The sequence below is a fragment of the Pseudonaja textilis genome, chromosome Z (assembly GCF_049901715.1).
Source record: "Pseudonaja textilis isolate UNSWEBS1 chromosome Z, rPseTex1.2, whole genome shotgun sequence".
NCBI lineage: Eukaryota > Metazoa > Chordata > Lepidosauria > Squamata > Elapidae > Pseudonaja > Pseudonaja textilis.
In genome coordinates, this window is record NC_142008.1 from 135114156 (window position 1) to 135139755 (window position 25600).

Below are 25600 nucleotides of genomic sequence, written 5' to 3' on the forward strand. Positions count from 1 at the left end.
AGACCCCTGATTTTCTCTAGGATATTAGAAACTTTGGAATAGCCTCAGTTCAGGGGTCTTCAAACATGACAGCTTTAAGACTATGGATCAACTCCCAGAATTCCTCCTCCAGTGATTTTAGCTCAGGAATTCTGAGAGTTGAAGTCCACAAGTCTTAAACTTGCCAAGTTTGAAGACCCTTGCCTTAGTGTTTGCATGACTAGTATGTTGTGGCAAAGGCAAGAGACAGCAGGAAAAATGGTGGCAATTTTGAGTGGATGATAGAAAGACAAAGCCTATGTCACTTTTTTTTTGAACTGTACAAGCATATGGATACAATAAATAAATGAGTGGTACTTAATAAGTAATGTGGATGAAGTCTAATACTGTAACAGTTGTACTTTGACTGGAGAGGCTTCAGGTTAAATTTCCATGTGAACCGGGGGAAATTACTGGATGACTTTTTTTACCAACAGCTGGCTACCCCACTCACAAGACTGTTGTCTGTTGCTAAATCAGCCGCTCACCAACCCAAATAACATAAAGCTGTGAAATGTCAAGGGGCTTACTGAAGATGAATGTCCACGAGTAAGACAGTCTTACTAAAACAGTGACCATTTCCCCAAGATTTTAGAGCCAACTTGATAAAAGGTTTTTAGAAAAAGAAATTCTGCAATTTGCAATATGGTTTGCCTCGCTAGTCCAGAAACAATGACAAGAGGTAGCAAAACTCTCTTAAAGCCAAACAGGCATGCTTCACACATGTGTTTATTAGGGTTCAGATACATTCAACAAAAGTAGTGCTCCAGCAAGGTTACTTGGGGTTGTTTCTTCAGATCTGGTTTTTGAGAATACCACCTTTAATAAACCTTCTCTGAGGAGAAGTTCCTTGTCTTTGGGTTTCTGATCCTATCAAGACTGAAAATGAATATAATCTTCAGTCTAGGAGCCCATTCGTTCCAGGGCCAGATAGTAACTACTAAAGGTCGGGAATGCAATGGAGCTGGATGATTCTTGTCATTCTCTTTAATTAATTTACCTGTCCTGTTCCCAAGGATACTACATAGACTTCTTTTTTAGCAATATTTTTATTAGCTGGGTTTGAATTATGGTCACTGGTAACTTCTCTTCTTCCAAATTAACTGAATAAAAATGGCTCTAAGCTTAGTAGTTGCTCTGACGTTCTTGCTGCCGATATCCTCCCCGCCGCAGGTAGCCCCCTTCGTTCTTACGATAGCCGTCCTTTTGGTCTGCAAGATAAAACATGAGCTGATTAGGAGGTACTGGCAAAGGAGGAGACAGCAAACAAAACAGAAACGAACTGTTTTGTAGCGAGTAGCAAAGTATGTATCAGGGACAAGGAAATAATAAGTGGTCATGGAATGAATATCATTGCATGTTTCATGGGGGGGCGGGGATGAGAAGCAGGAAGAGAACAGAAGTGGCCATGAACTGTAATTTCCCTGACTAGAGGTATATTAAAACAAGATGGACTTGAATCCAGTAATGAAAAGAAAGGAGGTTTCCTGCCCCGATAACAGGAAAAATAAATATTTAGTAAAGGAAAGTTTCAAAATATTTTCAGATTTTGTTCCACAACTGCTGAAATATTTTCCCCTTTGTTAAAAGGGTAGTTCAGACATGAGTGTGTTGAGCCTGTAACAGTTAATCGAATGGAGGAGAAATAAAGACGCCAGCAAAAATAGTTAAGTGCAGTGAAAATCGGAGCTTTAACTTACCCCGAAAGTAGCCACCGTAAGTGCCTTGCTTCTGGTCAAACACTCTCTCATTGTTTTCCACAAGGCTGCCCAGCTTCTCAGCCAGCTGCAAGGCTAAGTTTTGTTGGGTGGTGGGCTCTGTTCGATGCATCACAACTGTCTGGGTTGGCTGATCTAAGGAAGCCTAGAAAAGAAAAGTTTAAAAGGCACAGAATAATTTGTACACAATTGAAAATCTTTCAGGAGAGAGAGATTCCTATGCTGTGACTTCCTAGTTCTACCAAAATGAAATTTCTACACAGTATGGAACTGAATCTGACCTGATGTATTCCTGCCTCCCACGACAAGGTTTTGATTCAGTCTCTCCTGTTTATAATTATCTTGGTTCTTTCCTCCTAGTTTGAAGGCGCATTTGCCACTACAGGTAGCCCTATACTTACAACTGGAGGTAGTCCTTGACTTACAACAGTTTGGTTGGTGATCATTCGAAGTTACAACGGCACTGAAAAATTGATTTAATGACCATTTTTCACATGAATGTCCTTTGCAGCATCCTCAAGGTCGCGTGATTTATTCATTAGGATGCTTGACAACTGAGTCACATTTATGACAGTTGCAGTGTCCCAGGGGTTCATGTGATCCCGTTTTGCAACCTTCTCACCAGCAAAGTCCATTAGATGCACTTAACAACCGTGTTAATTTAACAACTGCGGTGTTTCACTTCACAAAGGTGGCAAGGAAAGTCGTAAAATGGGGCAAAACTCACTTAACAGGTTTCTCACTTAGCATCATAAATTTTGAGCTCCATTGTGGTTATAAGGGTTCCATTGTGGTTGAGAACCACTGTTCTTTTAGCTATCAAAGCTACAACAGCAGTGAAAAAAAACAACATAATTGGTCCTCACACTTACAATCCCTGCAGCATCCCTGTGGTCATGTGATCAAAACTTGGGCACCGGGCATGTATTTACAACGGTTGCAGCTTCCTAGGATCACGTGATTGCCATCTGCAACCTTCCCAGCCAGCTTCCGATACACAAAGTGGATGGAGAAGCCCAATTTGCTTAATGACTGTGTGATTCACTCAACCCCTGCAGCGATTCACTTAACAACTGTGGCCCCAAAAAAGAGACTTAAAATCAGGCGCAGCTCACTTAACCGCCTGCTTTGCAACAGAAATTTTGGTCTTAATTGTGGTTGTAAGTCAAGGACTACCCATGTAACTATTATAAGAGATGGGGTTGTTCTTGATGACGAGATATATTATTAAAAATTAGGCCTGTGACTAGAGATTCTCTATGTGTTCCTTTGTTCTTATATATTCTTGTCTTCTTAAAATTGCCTCAGAAACTGCCTATGGATGGATGGCTCTCTTCCTGCCATTCTTCGAAGCAGGTCACACTGCAAGAGCAACATTTCTCCTGCCTCTTCCTGGTGGTGTAATTAATTTCTTGAGCTGCCCCAACCTGCCTTACACAAAAGTTCTCACCATCAACTCTTCATTGATGATCATCTTGCTAATGATGCTGTGGACAGTGGGCAGGTCCAGCTCAAACATATCGGACAAGATCTCCATGCTAGGAAGATGGACCACAGAAAACAGAGAATTGTGTAAGAGTCAGCTATTTAGGATTGACACACTAGCCTCTTGCCCAGAAGAAAATTTACTGAGAAAACAGTAGCTCAGAAGGATCTGTAACTGGGGACCAGAGTTACACTAAGCACCAAGTACAGATAAGTCAGATAGTTCAAAGGGAATTCTAATACCCATTGTCCACAGTCAACTCTCTTTATAAAATATATGCAGTCCCATAGTCAGGGAAAAGCACGACTCTCTAGAAATGCAATCGCCATTAACTGTGGACCTCTCTTCTCTCCTCCTCTGGACCCCCAATGTGATTGTACCTGATTGAGTCATAAACACTGCTGTAGGTGAAGAGATAGGTTCGGAGAGACTCCTCCTGGATCTTCCTGTTGGGATGCAGTCGAGAGAAAAAAACCAATGGCAGTGAGAATGAGGTATAAGAATGAGGTCTCAAATTATCTCAATTTCTGTCCCCCAAATTTTACTCTTCAAAATTACAGATACATTTCAGGTTTCCAATTTTCCACTGTATCTTTGCTGCTAGTTCCAGCAATACATTGGAGCAAAACTGGAAATAGTTGTACTTTTCCTAGATAGATAGGAGGCCCAAAATCAAGAATAATTCATGATAATTCTTCCAACCTGGGTAATTCTTCCATGCCTCTAAAGAAAATCTTGCCGGATGGAAGGTTCTATTATCTGCATCTAAAATATACTCCATGAACTACTAGGGAGGAGCTGAACACACCTTCTTTCTCTCACTTGTAACATGCAGACTGAGTTGCCTCTTACCCCTCAGAAATGCAGTCCCTCCCACCTGGGAATCCCCTTCCTCACTGCATTACATCACATCCATGGCCTACTTCTCTCATAATTTTCTTGCAACTGACCGGACAAGCATGCTGCGCACTTTATCAGCCTCGGGAAACAGATCCCAGACTTTTCCATTCATTTTCTCATTGATGATGAAACGGTGGCATGTCTTCCAGTCACCCATCTTCATAGCCTTGGATGCTGCTACAACATGCTCTCTCATTGATTCAGGGGGGCCTTGAAGCAAGGAAAGAAAGAGAGGCGGGGAAAGATAAAAGGATGTTCCTCTAATCCATTAGAGAGGATTTTAATTATCCAAATGAATAAGCCACAATCTCTTAGGGAAAAAAAGTGCTACTTTGCTATTTCAGAAAACTGTAGATTTTGTATGTTATAAAAGAGTGTATTTAAACTGTGTATTTAAGTATAAGGAATAAGCAGACTGTTTGTTACAAAAACAGATGAGTTCCCAAATTTTAGTTTATTTTTAGAGATTAAATAATTTATCTGAGGAACAAAGCTATTTTAAAGAAACCACAACGGCTTAATTCCCCCCAACGTAACATATTACCACTCAGGATGGCTAAATATTTCTTCAGTATTAAATGGTAATTAATGTCAAACATTATATTAGAGAAGATTATATATAGCTTGTTTTGTTTTGTATTCATATACTGTGTAAATACAACTATTTCGTTGGTAAGCTGTGGTTTATGGGCTAGCAATCTATCTCAACTCAGCTACCCTAGGGTTATTCATATTATAGGTAGTTCTTGACTTACAACCCCTTAGCAGGCTTCATTATGGTAGTTCATTGAGGACTACCCATAAATTGCGATTAGTGTAGCTCTCTTATTCTTACTAGTACTTGCTGGAGAACACAAACAGAACGACAATGTTGCCTTCATGTCGTCCTTGTTGGCTTCTATCTGCTTCTGGTTGGCAGAACCAGATTCCCTTTAATCTTCTGAAACCTTAGGCCAGAACTGCATCTTTTTTTTTTTTTTTGGGGGGGGCTAAAGCAAGCATCCTTTAGCGCTTACTAAGAAGAGGCTGGCGCTCCCCACCCGCAGTTGATGGTGGAACTGCTTGCTGATCATTCGCCGACGGGCATCGAACTCATGAGCAGCCATGTAAGGGATCTCAAGCAGCATGGCAGAGACCAGGTAGACACACTCCAGGAGTTCCAGGTTGATGTGCATGTGGAAAGGAACCTGTCGGCGCTTCTCGATCTTCTCTTGCTCCTGGTTGCGCTCTTGCATGCTACGCATCAGGAGACCCTGTCCCAGCAACTCCTTTGCTCTTCCGCTTGACTGAATGTCCAGCAAAGCATTATGAGCATCTTTGATCAAGCCCTGGCGGAAGGCACAGATCCCCAGCTGAACCATTGTCCGGTTATACAGGATCTGGTAGGGAAACAAACCAAAAGGGTTGGGAAAGGAAAAACTACCAGCACCACTTTTCCCATTATCTGCTCTCAGATCCCAGGGATAATTCAGAGACTGATCAAATAATGGATTCTTACTGCTGCCCTTTCACAGTACAGGATGTCAAGCAGAATTTTAAGCTTCCCTCCCTACTAGGCTGCTTAGTTGGTTAAGTTGGGCATCCTCCATTTTGTTTAGAGGACCCCGTGGCTTGCCCCACTGAAGGGGTGGTTTGTCTCCAAGCAGACCAAAGAGAATAGGACAGTAGAAAGTCTGCTGCCCATCCAAACTCAGTGCTAGCACCACCACCACCATCAAACAGGCAACTTCAATGTTGGTTCTCAAAGGCTACCAAACTGCTTGTTCCTCTCTAACCTGCACTGGAGGGTCCGCATGCTGGATATTATCTTGAAGGTGGCTCATGAGCATCAGGTCACGAGCCTGGTACCAGCGATCATGCAAGGCATGGTGATAAATATGGCAGAGAATGGCACAGGTACGGATCCGGTCTGTCCGATCTTTGGCATAGATGAACTTGCAAAGGCGTTCCATCAGCACTGCAGAATCTTCCCCCTCGTTTTCTGCTTGGTCTTGTTCGGACTGAGATAAGCAGAGAGTGTAAATTAGCCCCATTATCAATAAATCACACGCTCCTAATGCAAAGTGTTCAACTTGCAATCTCGAGGGCTTCCGGTTTGAGCTTCTTCGGTGACAGACCAAAATCTGTGATCGTGCGCAGTTTCAATCTGTGCTCGCTGCTGGAGCGCCCCAAGCCGGCTGGCTTTGGGGCTAAGCCACCACGTAGAGGTGGTGAACAGGGAGGAGACTGCCAGCAGAATCGAAGAGAGCGTTTCAGCCGCTTCTCAGGTGGGGGAGCCGCCTCCCTAACTTTCACAGTTCCCACCGCTGCTGCCACTGTTGTTGGAGACAGCGCTGGCGAGAGAGGAACAGCTGCAGCTCAGCCTGGGTGTGCTTGGAATGCAGGAACGGGCTGCACACCGTGACTTTTGAAAAATTGCAGAGCCCGAGGCTGGAGCACCAAGGGTAGCAGCAGCAGAAATGCTCACTCGGCTCTTCTCACGCCCACCCAGCCATTCAGGATTAAATCAAAATGCAGCGCACGGCGCTCTCAAAATGTTTTTTTTTCCTGTTGTTATGGGGATGGGGGAAAAGCGGGAGCGACTTATATGCTGTTGTTGGAGACAGCGCTGGCAAGAGAGGTGCCCAGCACCAGTGGGAACCGTGGAAGCTATGGAGGCCTGAGAAACGGCTGAAACGCTGCTGGCGGACATCCACACCGACCACCTACTGACCCGCGTCTGCAGCAAAGGCGCTTGGTGGGGGTAGGGAGCCCTCCATGCTCTGCCATGATTGGCTGTCAGGAGCAGCTGATGGCGAGGCGTAGCTGCCCGTGGGGCGCTCCTAATGGTAAGTTCCCCCCACCTTCCCCAATTTCGCATGTTTTAAAATTCTAAATTTGGGGGCGAGGGGCTTAATTTCATTTTATGCCTAGAAAACACGCTGGGTTTTCCTATGGGGGGGATGTATTGTTGGAAAAACATCGTACATCCTGGAAGACGTGGCTGTGTCTTCTATGATAGTGTTTCTCAACCTTGGCAATTTTAAGATGTGTGAACTTCAACTCCCAGAATTCTCTTGCTAGCATGCTTACAATTGCCACGGTTGAGAAACTACTGGTCTATGAAGTTTCCTAGAAGTAACATTTCAAGATGTTACTTTTAGCTTCCAAATCCAATCCCCAGCATCTCTTAAATCAGCAGAAGATGATGATGGTAAGAAAACACAGACCTAGACAGACAGATGTCTCTCTCTGGAGAGGGAAGATGCTTTGCAAACCAACTACTGAAGTTCCTTGCCTAGCAAAGGGGCCACCTTACCTTGCTGTCTCCTGCTGGGCCTTGCTGGCGCTGGTGAGCCTTGTAGTCAAACTTGTAATAGGTGTGGAGGATGCAGCGCAGGTAAACACGGCAGATCTCATCTGTAGTTCCCTTGTCCTGCAGATAAGTCTGCACCCGTTCTATGATCTTGCAGACTCGGGCTTCATCCTTCAGGTGATCCACATATTCTAGGAGAAACATACCACAGATGCTTAGCTTAATCTTTTACAAGAGGTCCTCACCGGGTTCTCTTGTTTGATTAGGAGGAATCTGGCAATGCAGTCCCACAAAACCTCCTGTCTCCAACAGCTTTCATTTTGGTGGTTGTGCAAAATATCTGTTGCTTTATGCCCTTACAATTACACAATTTAAAACGTAGAAAAATGAAGGGCCTCGACCACCAAGCCCTGTTTTTCATGCTGACCTATAACTTTTTGTTATCTACAATGGAGTTGCAAAGGCTCAGCAGCTTAAAGACGCTGGATTTGTCGCCTGGAAAAGGTCAGCTCTCCGTATTCCAGCAGTTCCAGCAGATTGTTGGGGGCAATATGCTAATTCTGTAACCTGTTTAGAGAAGGCTGTAAAGCGCTATGAAGTGCTATTGCTATTCTTCTGTAAGCAGGCATAGTAATATGAAAAAAATAAGGGTGGATTTTCAACTTTGCAACTTAACAGGCTCCAAATTTCTGAAGAAACCAATCCTCCTTTGTCTGGCTAAAAGAGGCAGTTCTGCTAGAAACAACGTTCAACTAGGAGCCAAATATTCCTATTATCAGGCAAGGTACCTCCTGTCCCAACCCATTGCCCTTCATTACCTCTACTTCTTCCCTCAACCAGCTGTGCCTCTAAGACACCACTTTATGATGGACAATGTACAAACTCACTCACCTTGAGAATGGGGGTCAGTGTTCTGCATGATTTTCACAAACTCCTCATCCATCCGCTCCACCAAGGTCAAGATGCACCCACGTATGCGAAGGGGCTGGCCACGGAAAAGCAGAAAGGAAGGAGTGGGATTAGGCTCATCTTAGCTTTCTCCAATGTGGAACTTTCCTACTGGGCTGAATTACAATCGCCATTACTCCCAGTTATGAGGCTATTGAGGTGATTGGATTGTGCATGCAGAATACTTGACGAAGTGGCATAAACAAAAAAAAGTCCCCCCTCCCCTGGTCTGCCAGCGCAGCAGCATCCTCTTTGATCTTTGCAAACTTCACTCAGCCCTCCCTACACATAATCCTTGACTTATGACTGTAACAAAGCCTGGAATTTTCATTCTTGTATCATGACAGTTGTTAAGTTGAGGCATCCATGTGACCAACCTGATTTTATGGTTTTTGAGATGGTCATTTAGGGAACCCGTTCTCTGTATTGGGTGCTTTTTTGCCAAAGCCCAAAAATTAATATCAATTTTTTTTTTTGGAGGGGGGGGTGCTCGTTGGAAACCTCTGTAAATCATGACGATAGATACCACCAATAGCCATATACACAGTTGTCAAGCAACCAAAATGTGATCACATGACCGGAGGAAAGGGCGACAACCATTGGAACTTTGAATCCAGTTTGGGATTTTTCTTTTGGGGGAATCCATTTTACTGGGTGCTAAGCAGCCAATCCTAAGTCGAAGACTACCTACATAACACGTGGCAGGATGGTTTATAGGCAGGGAGGACCTGCAGAAACCCACCTGCTCAGGGTTGGCCAGGTTTTCAGAATCCTCTGCAATGTTCTGTCCAATGAAGATGTTGTCGTGCGCAAAGAGGATATCCAAAAGCTCATCAATGGAACTGAGACATTTCTGCCACATCTCTGGCTGCAAACAAGGAGAATAAAGAGGAAATCATTAACAACCTTGGTACAGGCAATTGTCAACTTATAAGGGGCGTTGGTCCTACCTGAACACTTCTTCTCGGGGAACCGAAGGGAGAATCCAGGATGGGGTAATCTCTAGTCTCCTAGCTCTGCAGACCAAGTTGAAAAACTGAGGACACAGCCCTTGGTAACGGTCCCCAGTTCTGAACGATGTTGAAGCAGATAGTTCAGTTAATACTGCAAACAAAAGGGACATCTCCTCCCTATTCCAACCAGACAGAATACAGGGTGGGACTGGATTCTCCCTTCGGCTCCCTGAGAAGCGTTCAGGTAGGACCAATGCCCCTTCTCCACTGAGCCGAAGGGAGAATCCAGGATGGGACATACCAAAGCTGGCTGATGGCTGTCCTACGGGTGGGATCTGGATTGGTCGGAGGTCCCCACCTCTACATGCACACCCTGCAGGACTCGTCTTCCAAAGGACACCTCTGCTGAGGCAAAGGAGTCAATTTTGTCTTATGAATGGGGTCACCGATGACCAGGTCGCAGCTCTACAAATGTCCAGAATTAATGCCTGCGTTGCCCAGGCTGCGGTGGTTGCTGCACTTGTGGTTGAGTATGCTGTGATCCTCCTGGGTACAGGAAGGCTCACTGACTCATAGGCTTTTGCAATGCAGGCTCTGGGCCATCGACCTACTGTAGAAGGTGTCACCCTGCGACCCAAAGTTGAAGGGAAACAAACAGGGCTTCCATCCTTCTAAAAGAAGAAATTCTTTTAATGTAAATATGGAGGGCCCTCCTAACGTCCAAGGTATGCCATTTTTTCTCTAGTGCATGGGTAGGCTTAGGACAGAAATCAGGCAAAATCAACTCCTGTGAACGATGGAATAAGGGGTTCACCTTGGGCAGGAAGGTAGGGTCCAACTGCAGAACCACCCTGTCTGCATGGAATACGCAGATCCTTCCTGATGGATAAGGCCGCCTACTCCGAAATATACCTGGCCGAGGTAATGGCCACCAAGAATGACACCTTGCATGTGAGAAGGCAGAGGCAGACTTTACATAAGGGTTCAAATGGGGGAGAAGTCAGTGCTTGCAGGACCTTAGGCAAATCCCAGGTGGGGTAGCGGTGGACCACTGGTGGCCTCAAATTTGTGGTTCCCCTAAGGAAGGCTTTCACCCCAGGGTGTTGGGCCAGAGTAGTAGAGCCCTTGACCAAAATCACCGAGGCCAAGGCAGCCACTTGTCTTTTCAAGGTATTGGGGACGAGACCTTTGTCCAACCCGTCCTGCAGGAACTCTAATACCTTTGCAACAGAAACCCCAGTGGGTTCTAATTGGTGACAAGTGCACCAACTGCAGAAAATCTTCCAGGTTGCGTTATATATCCTGGTTGTGGAAGGTCTTCTGGCCGCCTGGATAGCCTGAATGACCTTTGTGGAAAACTTCTCCCGTTTCAGGATCCCCCGCTCAAGCGCCAGACGGTCAACCAAAACCAGGCTAGATCTGGGTGCTCGATCGGGCCCTGGCTGAGGGAGATCTTGTGCAGGGGAATTCTCCAGGGTCTGGTGACTGACAAGCCCACCATGTCGGCGAACCACAGAAGCCTGGGCCAGTAAGGGGCTACCAACAGAATTTCCACCCTTTCTATCAGTACTTTCCTGATTGCCCTCGGAATCAGGGGAAGGGGGGGAAGGCATACAATAGTTCCTGGGGCCACTTGCACCGGAGAGTGTTGACCCCTTCTTCTCCTTGGGCAGGGAATCGAGCAAAGAACCTCAGGAGGTGCATGTTCTCTGGTGATGCAAAGAGATCCAGAATCAGGTGGCCGAAGCGTTCTGTCATCTCCTCAATAGACAGGGATGCAGTCACCATTCTTACTGGTCGACTGTGCCCTGCTCAACCAGTCTGCCTGCATGTTGGATACTCCCAAGACATGTTCTGCTCGTAGGGACAACAGGTTTCTCTCCACCCACCTGCACAATTGAGTTGCTTCCTGCATTAGAGATCTGGAGCGGGTGCCCCCTGCCGGTTTATGGGCATAGGACACTGTGCCAATGACCATGTGGCCTTGGTAGCCACATTGTCCGTGAGGAGAAGCATGTCTCCCCACCACCTCTTGCCTTAGATCCTTGAGCGCTAAGCGGGCAGCCCTGAGCTCTAGCCAATCTATGTTATGGGCGAGCTCCTCTCGTGACCACCTCCCCTGGATGACCTGGGCTCCCAAGTGGGCCCCAACCATAGAGACTGTCATCGGTGGTGATGGTAATCCTCTTGGGTTCCCTGAACAAGCATCCCTGATCTATGGCTCGAGACTGCCACCAATGGAGGGAACGAAGAACTGGCAAGGGGACACAAACCCTCCTTGGAGAGTTGCCCCGGCTCGCCCTCTGGTAAGGGAGCAGGAACCATTGAAGGGTTCGGGCATGAAAGCGGGCCTATGGGACAATCCCAATGCACGATATCATTTTGCCGAGAAGTTGAGACAGCAAGATGATAGGTGCCTCTCTGGAAGACAGGATCAGCGACGTGACTTCCCTGATACTGTCTTGACGCTCCTGTGAAAGAAAAACCTCCGTCAAGTCTACTGAGGCCAAAAAATCTCCCTCCCGCAGTCCCTCTAGAATGGAGTGGAAGAGTACATCTTGAACCTTCGGTAGATTAGATGTCTGTTGAGCCTTTTCAGGTTGAGGATTGCTCGCCACCCCCCCGAGGCCTTTGGAATGACAAACAACATTGAATAGAAACCCTGCCTCTCCTGGTCCACCGGAACCGGCTGGATGGCCCAAATGTGCAGCAGCTGGTGGATCGCTGATTCCATGATATCCCTCTTTGAGGGGTCCCTGGAGATGGGGCAGCACACAAAGGCTCTTGGGGGGGAGGAGAGAAACTCTAGAGAAAGACCTGACCATAAGGTTGACAGGATCCAAACGTCCATCGTGGTCTGTTCCCACCTCTGCCAGAACAGTCCCAGGCGGCCCCTTATGGGGGATGAGGCTTGGGCGTCACTTGTTGCGCCTGAAGGGTCTGTTGGAATCCCTAAAGGACCTTCTGCCTTCTTGCCTCTGATGCCCTCTGGCAGCAAAGGCCTATCGGCCTGAGAGAATGATCTCTGGAAAAAGGGCCTACTTTGATGGGGAAAGCCTGCCCCAGCTTCCCCCTGTTTAAAGGAGGGCTTCCTGTAGTAGGGATGAGACCTGTAATCAAAGCGCCTCCCCTGGGAGGGCAGGATCTTTCGCTTGTCCCTGGTTTCCGTCAAAAAGGGATCCAGGGCTTCCCCCAAAAGCCTCTCTCCCTTAAAGGGAGCCAACGCCAGCTTCCATTTGGTTCTGACATCCATCTGCCAATTGCTTAGCCAGAGAAGCCTGCGTGCTGTTATAGAAGAGGCCATGGCTCTGGAAGAAAATTTGGCTGACGTGAGGATGGCATCAGCAGTCGATTGAGCCGCAGCTATAATCTTATTCAAGTCCTGATGCACCCTGAGATCCTCAGGTGGGATTTTGTCCTGTAGCTGCCTCATCCACTGCAAAGAGGCCCAAGTGAAAAAAGATGCAGTCATCAATGCTCTGATGGCCCAGGGGTCGCCTTGATGAGCTCTCTGGAGCGCCATCTCCTCCTTCCGGTCCTCTGTCTTTAAAATGTCCTCCGCATCAGGTGAGATGACAGATGAGGAAGCTAGAGCTACCATTGGGCCATCTACCTTTGGCAATTTCATAATGTCCAAAAGGTCTTTGTCCACATTAAATAAGGTAGACTCAGACCCACTGGGGCGAGTGTACATCCCAGGGGACTCCCACTGCTTTTTGATCAGGTTCAGAAACATCTGGGGCACAGGTACAGCGCCCACCACAGATGCATTCTCAGTGAACAGGAAATCCTCCTGATCCTCTCCCTCAGTGGGAAGGTCCTGAGTGACCATGTCCTTTCTGAGATGAGCCGTGCTCTTGGTTTTAACCAGCAGAGTCTTGTAAAGAGCCGGCTGGAAAAGGCCCTTAAAGGAGGGGGGATCTGCTACCTCCGACTCCTCATCTGAAAAATCCCTTTCTGGGAGGAGGTCCCTCTCGGAACCATACATTTGGCTGCTTTCTGAAGGGGAGGCTGAGCGCTCTCTGAAGTGGACCGGCTGTTCTGCAGAAGCCTGTCCCTGCCCCTGCAGGACTGCTCTGCTAGTTTCCAAATAAGACAGCTGGCGCAGCTGATTGACCTCTGCCTGCAATTCCTCTCTTATTGTTTGGGAGATCCAGGGTCTCATGAAGGATGGCATTTCTTGCATCTGGGTCTCCTACGGTCATAAGCCAGCTGCTGTAGGTGTAAAGGTGGTACAGGCACAGGTCTGGCTCCACCGGAGACTTGGTCTGCAGGGGCCGCCATCAAGATCCCCTGAGGCCGCTCAGAAAAATTGTGAGAGGTCTCAGCCCTGATTTGGAGGTTACCCTGCAAATTGTGGGTACTTGAGCCCCCAGGAGACCAAGCAGTCATATACTGCCTATCTGCCAGTTGGTCTGGCTGCCTGTCATCTTGAGGAGGCAAAGTTTGGGGGGTGGCTCTGTATTCAGCCATCCTGGAATCTCTCACTGCCCTGTCAAACTGTTTGTCTATGGCCTTTTGTCTGCACCTGGCCTGTTTATCCTCAGCTCTAGAGGGTCTCTTAGGGGCTAGAGCCCTGACTCTAATCCTAGCTGCTGCCTGCAAGACCAGCAGACCTGGGCTTAGGAGATCCTTTTACAGCTTTCTCTCTACCCTGCTGAGGAACTGACAATTCTTGAACAGCTCCCTTGGTGGCCATCTTTGAGCCCGCCAAAAATAACTGTCACTTGACAGGGGTAGAGAAAGGGAAAAAGAAGTAAAAAAAAAATTCAGCCTAAGCTGTCAGCTACAGCCACAATAGTTGTCCACCACTTCAGGAGGCTAGTGTGACCCAAAGTGGTGAGCTCAGCCCAGCTCCACAATTCAAAAGCTGAGTCAAGGAAAAAAGGTCGAAAAAACGGCTGCCTCTTTGAATTGCAGCAAGCCCTGACAGGTCAGAGGCTTGCGAGCCTGGCACTGGCTGTACCGCAATTATCAGGCAGACTCAAGTGTCTCGCAGCTGCCACGGTGCTCTGGGGACTGGATGTGGGGGTCAGGATTTAATCCTGATGGCCAGAACCCCTCCCAAGGGACAATCCTGGAGACGAACTGCAAGATTATCCCCAAATGAAATAAATGGCCGCTGCCGCCGAAAAGGAATAGAAGCGCTTAGCGGCAGCTGCAGCTTGTCCCAGGCAAGGGAAAGTGGATTGGGAGGAGGCAAGTTAAATAAGACATTGACTCCCGCTCCAGCCTGGGCCACACGGGCTCTCAGGGTCACCTCCACTCGTTTTCACAAAACAAAACAAAAACCAGTCCACCAGCAAGGAAAGTTAGAAAAATTAAAATAACAAGCAAAAAACGTGAACCTGAAAAAAAGGTGCAAAAAAAATGAAAGTGCTAAACCAGCAAACCGGCTAGCTGTCAAACCTGAGCTAAGCCTCTCTGCGAAAAAAAAGCTTAATCCAGGGGGTGAATATTCTTCTACAATCCTAACTATTCAGAGCCCTTAAAGGGTGGTCTGAACGTGCTTCAATGTCGTTCAGAACTGGAGACCGTTACCAGGGGGTGTGTCCTCAGTTTTTCAACTCGGTCTGCAGAGCTAGGAGACTAGAGATTACCCCATCCTGGACTCTCCCTTCGGCTCAGTGGAGATTATTTAGTAACTGTTCGAAGTTACAATGGCACTGAAAAAAGCGACTTATGACCATTTTTCACACTTATGACCATTGCAGCATCCCCATGGTCACATGATTTACATACGGATGCTTGACAAGTGGTTCATATTTATGACAGTTGCGGTATCTCAGGATCATGTGATCCCGTTTTGCAACCTTCTGACAAGCAATGGGGAAGCTAGATTCACTTAACAACTTTGTTACTAATTTAACAATTAAAGTGATTCATTTAACAAATGTGGCAAGAAAAATCATAAAATAGGACAAAACTCACTTAACAAATTTCTCATTTAACGACAAATTTTGGGCTTAATTGTGGTCGTGAGGATTTCCTATATTATAGGAATAAAACAACCAATCTTCCATGTTGCATCTCTTACAGCCAATGCGGGCACGGAACAAACTTGCGGCACAAGAGAATTAATCTAGCTTCCTTTCCCTCCTTATTCCCCCATACCTTCATGTATGTAGCTAAGTTGGGATTGTAGTCATACAAAGAGGCAACGATGTTGAACTTGATTTTGAGATCAATGGCTATCCCCAAGTTGTTCTCTGCTGCAATTCCAACCAAAAGCTGCAGGAGATCGATCTGGGCAGCCCTGTGGAAGATCACAGAAAGAGTATTGTGACTATTGTGACAATAGGTGTGAGGAGATGGCAGATTATTATGAGTTACTTCCTCAAACTCAGCACAGTTCTAAAGCCTTTAACAATTCTTAACCATTATGAACCATGGTGGTGCAGTGGTAAGATTGCAGTACTGCAGACTACTTCTGCTGTCCGCTGTCTGCAATTTGGCAGTTCAAATCCCACCAGGCTCAAGGTTTACTCAACCTTCCATTCTTCCGAAATGGGTAAAATGAGTACCCAGATTGTTGGGGGCAATAGGCTGGCTATATAAACTGCTTAGAGAGGGCTGTGAAGTGGTATATAAGTCTATTCCTATTCTAACCATCGCAACTCATCTGTAGCTCCCAGAACACCATGAGGTCATGCCACCAGCATTCAGCAACAAAAATGTCAATTTTGAAAGGCTTTTTTTTTTTTTTGCTCAGTTTGGGAGTAATTTTAAGAGTATATATATTGGAATCTATGATGCCAAACCGTCATTTTTCCAAAACCGAATGTAAAAGAAGATGGAAATGTTTGGCCACACCTCTTCTTATGCAGAAATCCTTCTCAACTTGTCAGACAAGTCAAGAGGCTGAATTATAACCTCAACTGGAACATGTGGTTCCTCTCTGTCTAGTTTGGCCTGATGCAAACAAGCCACAGCAAACTTTAGACATAGGCCTTATGACCACTTCCATGGTGTGATGATAAAAAGTTCAAAAAGGGTCACCTCCCCATTTCAATTAGCCATCTTTTAGCATGTCACAAGTTTATAAGATGTACCAGTTTCTTGAGATTGGATAATACAATAAAAGCTGGGGTTACTTACAAAGGTGCTTTTTCAAGAGGACACTAGACTTTCTTTGTTTTGTTTTTATTGTTTTATTTTTTCTCTGAAGATGTTTTGCTTCTCATCCAAGCTCTAAAGAATCTTCTTGGGTGAGAAGCGAAACATCTTCAGGGAAAAACAAAGAAAGTTCAGTTGTAAAAGCACCTTTAGGAGAACTATGACCCAGGTGACCGAGAATCTCCACAGACATTTAACTGAGGCTAGTGTAAAAGAGAAGCAAATGTTGTCCAATTCCTCCTTATTACCACACTGATGAAAGAGGAAGTCTGCTTCAGTGCAAAGGATGTTGCATCATATATTAATGTCCACATGAAGCTCAGCACTGACCAGATCCTTTCAGAGGAAAAGATTTCAGTATCAGGAAGGTGGACCTTCTCTGTGCATATATTTTACTGCCATCTCAGATTTGCTCTGTTTCTATAATCGACTTCTGTACTTTTGATCTTGAAGTTAATTTGCCTGCCTCCCTTTTCTTAAAACAAATTTTGGCTAAGGAAAGGAAAGGGGAAGGAAAAGGAGAAAGGGGAAGGAGAATGGGAAAGAAGAGAAGATCAAAAGATTACATTATTGTCAATACTTTGATCTCTCCTTTCAAGAACCAGGGATGTCAAATTTGATTTGATTGAGGGCCACATCAGGGTTGTGTTTGATCTGGGGGGGGAGCATGGCCAGCTTAACGGCCTTCTGCAGCCCTCTGCCAGCCTAAAATGGAGCCCAGGTGGGCCCACATGGCCTCCCCAAGCTCCATTTTTGCTGGCAGAAGGCTGCAGAAGGCTGTCACAGACAAAAATGGAGCCTGGGAGGGCCGCATGAGCTACATTTTTGCTGGCAGAGTCATTACCCACGGGCCTTGAGTTTGACATCCCACACGCATCTGAGAAATGACCTACTTATTTGCCTCCCAGAGGAAGAAAAAAGCGGTCAATTTGAGAATGATTTCAGTTACTCTTGCCAGCTATGTTAAAAAGTCGTTGTCTTACCTATCAGTGCCTTTCTTGCCACGAGCCTGTAGAATCTCATTGAGTTTCTTCACTACCACAGCATGGTTGATTTCTGTGCCCTTAGCAAACATTTTTGGCTTTTCCTATAGGGAGAGGAAAAAAAAAAAGGATAAACTTCCCAATTCCTTCTACTCCCTCTCTGGCTAATCTCCCAGCTGGAAAGAGAGGCCAGTGGCAATACCTCACCTTAACCAGAGGGACGCCTCCTTTGACTTTTTCCCATTCACCGCCTTCATTGTCATCTTCATCATCTTCATACTTTTTGGATTTACGGTCTTGTTTTTTCTTTGCTTTATCTTCTTTTTTCTTCTCCAGAATCCTCTTTTCCTCCTCTGTGCCAACTCTGATTTTAGAGGATTAAACAGATCAGTTCCACACACCCCACACATGCTGTGATCCTAAAATCTTGAGCTAGCTATACAATTTAATCCCAGAAACATTGCTGGCTTTGAATACTGCAGATCAAACCTACTATAATGAAAGCAGCTCTCTCTCTTTTCATCCCACAAATTGCATTTGAATCCAAACCTTCACAGGCAAGATTATTTTACTCCAATAGTCCCAAGATTTCCCTGTTATCCCCTATCCTTGCACATAACACTGGTCTGCTAAGATCGGAATCAACTACTAATAGATCAAGTGATATAACTTTCAACCTATAGGAAATCTGCATGTTTTGATAGCAATTCTAAATGATGTCATTGGCACAGTGTCCTATGCCCATGTTGCTTAATTCCAGCAATTCCAGCAGTCCTAGTTGCTGTCATTAAATGAGGACTGCAGTCATTAAGCAGAGACCTCACATGATCATTACTTCCAAATTCTTGCCAGCTTTCCCCAACCTTGCTTTTGGGAAGGCAACAGGAAACCTGGAAACTGTGATCACATGACATTATTCCCAGACTGCAGCAATGCTTCAATGACCAGCACTCCAAGGACCCATCATAGGTCCTTTCCATTCGGTGCTGTGGTAACTTTGTATGCTCCTTGAAGAAACTGGCATAACCCAAGGACTACCTGTGTAGGACATGCACACTGATTAACTCTAAAATTTAAGGAATAAAAATCCTGTAAAAAGAGCTACAATTATCAATAATCTAGGCCATAAAGTCTGCCTGAAGGAGAAGGCAAGGATTGCTTCCTTGTAAGTAGAAACCAGGGTGGATAAAAATCATTTTTTTTATTTTTATCAAATTTATTTTAATTAATATAAAATGCTTTTGGAATAAAAAAATCTATCTAAAGTTTTCTATTTAAGATACGTTAATAATTTAGTTTATTCAGTATGAAATAGAGCTCACTTATGTAGCATGAGGCTGTATATTCTGCAATATTTACATTTTTGGCAAATTCATTCAATGAATCCAAGCTCTGCAAGCTAAATAAGAAATCTTCATTTTGTTTGCAAATAATAATATTAACGATTCTAACTACCAGCAAGAACGAGTCCTTACATTTAAAGAACACCTGTCATTTCAGATCCATCATGGTGGCGCCTCTTAGCGGGCATTCGCTCACCTGTTGCCCGCCATGTCCCTCACCTTGTTGTGTCACTGCTGCATCACCAGCCATCCCATTAAAGTGAATGGGACTGTCAGTGAGTCAACAGCAGGTCAGAGGAGGAGCCACAGCAGGAAAGAGATGACAGCTGCTCTTTAAAAATTATGATTTAAATCGAGTTGATTTAAATAAAGCCTTTTTACTAGTGATTTCAATTGTTGACTTCAATCAACTTGATTTAAATCAAATCCACCCTGGACTGAGAACCGATCACAGGAGCTTCCATAGTTTGGCAAATAACACAATAACAGGTTTTCCAGGGTGCCCAACAACCAGGTCTCTGAAAGCAGAGGCCTCTCTCCTGTTGACTGCATGATAAGAATAGGCACAGAGCCATCTGTAAAGCAGATCTACATTTTAGGCAAAACCTTTGTTCTGATTTGTAGTTCAAAAAACATTTGTCAACTGATATGGGCCTAACTCTATCAATGTAAGCAGAATATGATCTTGCTTTTGTAAACCAGTTAGTAGCTTAGCTGCAACCTGTGTCATAAGATTTTGATTGTTCTTCAAAAATAATAACATAGAAAACAAAATTTCAATAATTTAACTGTAATGGAAGTATGGCATAAGTAACTACTGCCAGACTTGGCAGCTTAGAAGTTAGAGTCATAGCTACTATTTCAATTTCCTGATGCAAGTACTTCCTGGGTCTAAAATATCAATCGCTGTTATTTCACACCACAGGAGAAACTAAAAAAACGAAGATTAATTAAGCCTTTAAGATGCTTGATTATACAAGAGGGCTCAGCATAAACCACTGAGGTTCCTGGCTATAACCCAGAACAACTGCCCTTGAGAGACACAAGCACAAACACAAAAGATTAAAGGCAAAAGATTAAAATACAAAAGATAAATATGATCTGCTTGACCTGAAACTTGAGGATCGTCCTCACTTAAGAAGTTCAGCGACCATTTGAAGTTATGACAGTACTGAACGAATGACACTTATGCTCAGTTCTTGAAGTTACGGCCGCTGTAGCATCCTGTGGTCATGAGATCAAAATTCTGGCACTCTGAAGCCTACTAGCATAGGCCAAAGCGTGTATTACAAGCTCCTTATTCCTGCCCTTTTGGTCACCCTGCACTCTGCCATCCTGCAGCAATGCACCCTGCTGTTCCTGCTGGCCCCATCTGATCTTGGTTGTCTTCTTCTTACTGCTGTTGACAAATTGTGCCTGGCTTGGTATGTCACCAGGCAACTGCTGTCTGCGAAAGGCCTCAAGGCCTCCTTCCTGAGGCTGTGTGCAGTCTTCTCATGTAGCTTCAGGAACATCCTATGTGTGGCCATAGGAAGAAGGCTTTATAAAGACCAATGCCATGCATGCATCAGCAGTTGAACCGAGTCAGTTGTGGGTGGCAAGGATGGCCGAGCACAGGGCAGCTTGTGCATCCTTCCACCGCCAGCAGTAGCTGCTCCAACCTGGGTACACATGTGGCATCGCAGAAGTTTCTTGCCCTCCCTCCTACCCCCAGCAGCAGCTATCCCTAGTTTAGTGGCTGCTTCTGTGCCCTTTGGCCTCTGGCACCAGCCACTTAGCCACCTGGGGCTCCTGACTTCCTGCTGCTTTCCCCATTGAGTTTGCTGTCAGAAGCTAGCAGGAAGATCCTTGCTTAACAACCCATGGTAATCGCTTAATGGCGGCAATGGGGATTGCTATGTTTGTCACCAGTATGGGATGCAGTTACATCATATCGCTACAACTGCAATGTTTAGTGACAGAAATACCAGCACCAGTTACCATCATAAACCAAGGACTTCCTATAAGGCACGATGGATGATGTTGCATCAAGGTAAGGTTCCCACCTCCCCTTGCCCCTAAGCATGTTCTCCTTACTTCTTAAGGAACTTTGAAGCCAAGGAGATGTATTTGCCCTCGTCTTCATCTGACTCTGAATCAGATTCTGAATCAGATGAGCCCCAATCTTCATCATCTGACTCTTCTTCTTCCTCATCTTCGTCCTGTCAGAAAAAAAGTATGTATTACTCCAGCAAATCATTTTCCAAAAGAATTTTCCCTCACAGTATAGCCAAATTCCTTCTAGCAGAAAACTGCTTTGTCTCTTAATAAAATCAGACCGACACGGATAATTGGGCGGAGAAAATATGGAAATTTCTATTTTATGTTCCCAGAGGGGCCTTGGGTTCTCCTACTTTGAAACCTTTTGGAGAGCGCTGAGGAAGTTACCCACAAAAATCTTTCTTCTGAGGGTTTTTCCTGGAACTCTCACCTCTATCTTTTTGAGAAATTTGCTGCGACTCTCAACTGCTCCTTCCTTTTTCAAGAAAGCTGCTGCACTTATTCCCTCATCGTCATCATCTTCGCTTGAGGAAGAGGATCCTGAAGGTGGAAAAAGGGGAGGAACCATTGAGAGGGGAAGATTTCACACACCAAATCATAAAAACGCTTGCTCAGAACAGAGGACATCCTTCAATTGCATGGTTCTTGGATCAATACTTACCCTCTGAATCATCACTTTTCTTGTCCTCATCTTCATCAGCTGACAGTTCAGGATTCTAGGAGAACATGACTATGGTGCTGAGATCATGATATATATTGTTCTACCCCACCCCATATTGCCCATACGACTTTCTTGTCCATTGCAAACATGGCTGTTCAAATCCTCCCTTCAGCCATAATCCTACACGTTTGCTGTTAATATGGACAACCATCAATCCCACACAGTAGTTGTAAAATACAACTCTGCAGCCTCCCTTGCGTAAGTCAGTACCTGGCGATAAGCAGTTATCTGGGTTTCATAATCTCGGTTGTACTTCCGGATCTTCTGGCGGAGAGTACTCAGTGCTTTGGCATTGTTCTTGTTCATTTTTTTCTTGCCTTCCTTGTCCTCCCAAACCTACCAAAGACAAAAGAGGGTATATGGAGAGCAGCACTAGTTGCTTCCTTAGACTGCAGCACCTATTCCATTCCTTAATTACTCCCCTAGGATGCAGTAAATATTATGCATACAGCACTGGTTTACATGCCCTCTTATCATTGTGCGTTCAGAAATAGCAAGTATTAATAACTATGGAGATAGCATTTTCAAATGCCCAACTCAGATAAAAGCACTGAGTTTGCTACACTTTGGGATATAGACAGTAGATGAATGCATTGGTAAATAATGGAGGGCTAATTAAAATAATTTAATCGTAACAAGCAAAAAGGCTCATATATGAGTAGGCAGCTCTGACTGTGCAGCCCATTGTACAAAAAGTCTAAACAGGTGGAAGAAACCAGCAACTAAAGTTTGAATACATTCTTTTTTAAAGAAAATATATTTACTAAGATTTTTTCTGTCCCAAATCTTTCTGTAGAAAAACTGGAATAATTTACCAAATTACTTTCTTGAATGAACAAAATGCTTTTTAGAGGAAGCTTTTAGCTTTATCTTTCACAACATGTAATCTTTTAAATTAATTAACTTTTTTTAAATCAACCAATGTTACTTTCAGATGTATTAATTACCACTCACCAACAGAGGTAAAATATTAGAACACCACAATTTCTAAATTTCTGGAAATATTATGTGTCTGCACTATCTACATTATATTGTAATTAATTCATTATGAACCAGCAACTAGCTAGGAAAAAAGAGACAGGATTAGAGTCAAGAAATTCTGAGGTCGACTGTTATGTGACTTGCCTCAGACAATTTTTGGAAAAAAGAACCATAATGGACCTACTGGATGAGATAACGTCCTATTTCTTTTGTATTTCAGGGAAAGCATGTTTCAACGCACTACAGAGGAACTTTCCTAATAAACAAATTGGAATGTATAATCTTTTCTGATCAGACAACAACAACAAAAAATAATCAAAATTTTCATGTCTATCATGCTCTCCAGTTAATACCTCATTGAGATAGTCCTCAAGATCTGCCAAGATGCGTATATAGAAGTGGGGCACTCCTTCCTTGTCGACAATACTCTTGGCCTTCCCATAAGCTTTGCCCAGCAACTCAAATTCCTCCAGACATTTGGTGACATCTCGGATCTTCATAGCATTTCGGATTGTTTTGATCAAATTGGTTAGTTCCTCAAATCTGGGAGGCAGGAAAAAAAGAGGACAAGGAACAATTAAACCAGGGGAGGTGAAAAGAAAGACAAAATAAGGAGATATGCAGCATTTAGGCCATGAATGAAGGCTTTGGGAGCTTTCTAGAGATTGAAAAATATAATTTTGGTTCAACCCTCCTAACTTTAGATGCCCTTCCTCTTCCAGTATACATCACCTTTTGTCTTTAGCACTGCGCACAACTCTCTTTGTATCTTCTTCATCCTCACTCAGCAGCAAAGGCCTACAAGACAAGAAGGAAAATAGCTAGTAGATATCTATGAGTAACTGATAGAAGAAACTGGAAATCAGAGGGGAATAAGTGTAAGAGGGACAGCCTTTGCCAACAGTTATTGGGAAAAAAATCACCAAGAGGATTGTTTTATAACTTATTCGAACGAATGCAGATATTGTAATGTTTTGTACAGATATTGTAATGTTAACATTAACACTAGAATGTTTTTTTCTAGCCTATTCTTAACTATGGGTGAGATTTAGCTTCTATTTAGTTCTGAAGCTCATGCTATTCAGAGATTAGACTAGAAATGCAAATTGCAATATCATATGTTTTCAGTCAATAGCCTGAACCAATATGCAAAATTTGTCATAAAAGTCTCACTCCGCTTATTTTACCCAATCTAATTATTTTCTAGGAATCAAGAATCCACGTCTCAATTCCTAACCATCCCTATTTATACTTACTGTTTCCCATAATTGCCTCCAACAGGCTTGGTTACTAATTCATCTCCAGAGAGCGACGATTCTGATTCACTGTCTGAGCCAGTAGTAAAGAAACGCGACATGGCAACAACTTTGGATTGTCACTCACGTAAAATTTCTGACCTTAGAGGATAAGTATAAATTGAAAAGTCCAGTGAGTATAGTACTTTTATATTCATACATCCTATTCCTATTGATTTTAAAAACGTTTGGAATATCAATTATATGTGCACTCCTTGATCCAGAAAAACTTTGCTTCCGGTGCAGAAAGGAAATGTTAGATGTAACTGAAACCATCATATGGATGAGATTTCTGATGCTTGAGATTAGCTATGTAACTTGTCCAGCCAATCTACTGACTTTTGATATAATCAATAAAAACAACTCCACAAATAGAAAGCCTAATACATACTGCAGTTTAATAACCAAAGACAGCCCTCCCATCTTTCATCACAAAACAAAATAAAAAACAAACAGAAAAGCCTCATGTGACATTGCACATCTGGCATCGTCATTCCCAAGGAAGTTAGAACCTCCTTCAGAAAATATTAAGCACTGTCCTCCCCCAATAACACAGCTTTATAACATTCTTTTAAAGCCTTAGTAAGACCACACCTGGAACAGTGTATCCACTTTTGGTCACCACATTACAAAACAGATGTTGAGATTTTGGAAAAAGTGCAAGGAAGAGCAACTAAAATTATTAAAGGCCTGGAGACTAAAATATGTAAAAAAGTTACAGTGGGTTTGGCTAGTCTAGAGAAAAGGATTAGGGAGTGACATGATAATAATATTCTAATATTTGAGAGGCTGCCACAAAGAGAAGAGGGTCAACTTGTTTTCCAAAGCACCAGAGGGCAGGACAAGAAACTAATCAAGGAGAGAAAATTAAGGAGAAACTTCCTAACAGTGAGGACAATTAACCAGTGGAACAGCTTGCCATCAGATCTTGTGGGTGCTTCATCACTGGAGGTTTTTGAGAAGAGATTAGACAGCTGCTTGCCTGAAATGGGATAGGGTCTCCTGCTTGAGCAGAGGGCTGGACTAGAAGATCTCCAAGGTCCCTTCCAGATCTATTCCGATTGAAGGACTGATTGAAGTTTCTTCCACCCTTTTGCTGAAATGTGCTGGGAATCAATGACATTTTTTTAAAAAATGTCTTTTTTCCAGCCTGATGCTTTCCTCCCACAATGCTTAGGCCCCCATGGGAACTGTAGTAGCTGAGGACCAACACATCTAGAGAACATCTACTTGGGGAGAGCTGATAGGTAGCATCATAACAACACCCATTGCTATACATAGACTTTACTAAATCTCGTGTCCAAATCCCAACTAAATAATATTTAAAATCATCCGATCAGATAAAGACAAGACTTGTAGGAGAAGAATGTACTTTGCCTATTATCCTTTACACATTGCTCAAATGATCTACTGTCGCTTCCCTCCCACCACCCTTTGGTTCTTCCATCCATCTTCCCCTTCCCCAGCCCCCACCCGAGCGATCGGCCTCAACACGCGCTCACCTCAGCCCGGGCCCAGCAAAAAGCCTCACTCCACGCAATCACTGGGCAAGCGCAGAGCGCCTTCAAGTCGTCGAGTCCTGAAACGTGAAAAGCAAAGACGTAGAAAGTCTCTGACGCAGAATTGATGACTCATTCCGCTCATAAAAAAAAAAAAAAATCCCTCCCTGGCGACTTCCGTTACTGAAGAATCACAAAGTTTTGACCATAGAGTTGCAACCTCAACTAGAGCTGTACCACTCTAGCGCCCCCTTGGAAGATGATTGAAAGAGTCCGCTTTCAAAGTTTTCCGGAAGTAAAACTT

General features: G+C 44.3%; 1 protein-coding gene across 1 annotated transcript; it reads right to left on the reverse strand.

Moving 5' to 3' along the window:
- Window positions 1–730: 730 nt before the first annotated feature.
- Window positions 731–25357, reverse strand: LOC113443487 (eukaryotic translation initiation factor 3 subunit C). Its single transcript, XM_087917523.1, is given in 22 exon segments — window positions 731–1229; window positions 1719–1881; window positions 3187–3274; window positions 3603–3668; window positions 4173–4332; window positions 5139–5162; window positions 5165–5501; window positions 5898–6122; window positions 7421–7608; window positions 8309–8402; window positions 9108–9233; window positions 15433–15574; window positions 17418–17521; window positions 17625–17781; window positions 20837–20961; window positions 21231–21340; window positions 21462–21516; window positions 21732–21857; window positions 22856–23045; window positions 23235–23300; window positions 23759–23899; window positions 25300–25357. Coding segments are annotated over 21 exon segments (2733 nt in total). The 5' UTR covers window positions 23860–23899; window positions 25300–25357; the 3' UTR covers window positions 731–1143.
- Window positions 25358–25600: the final 243 nt, after the last annotated feature.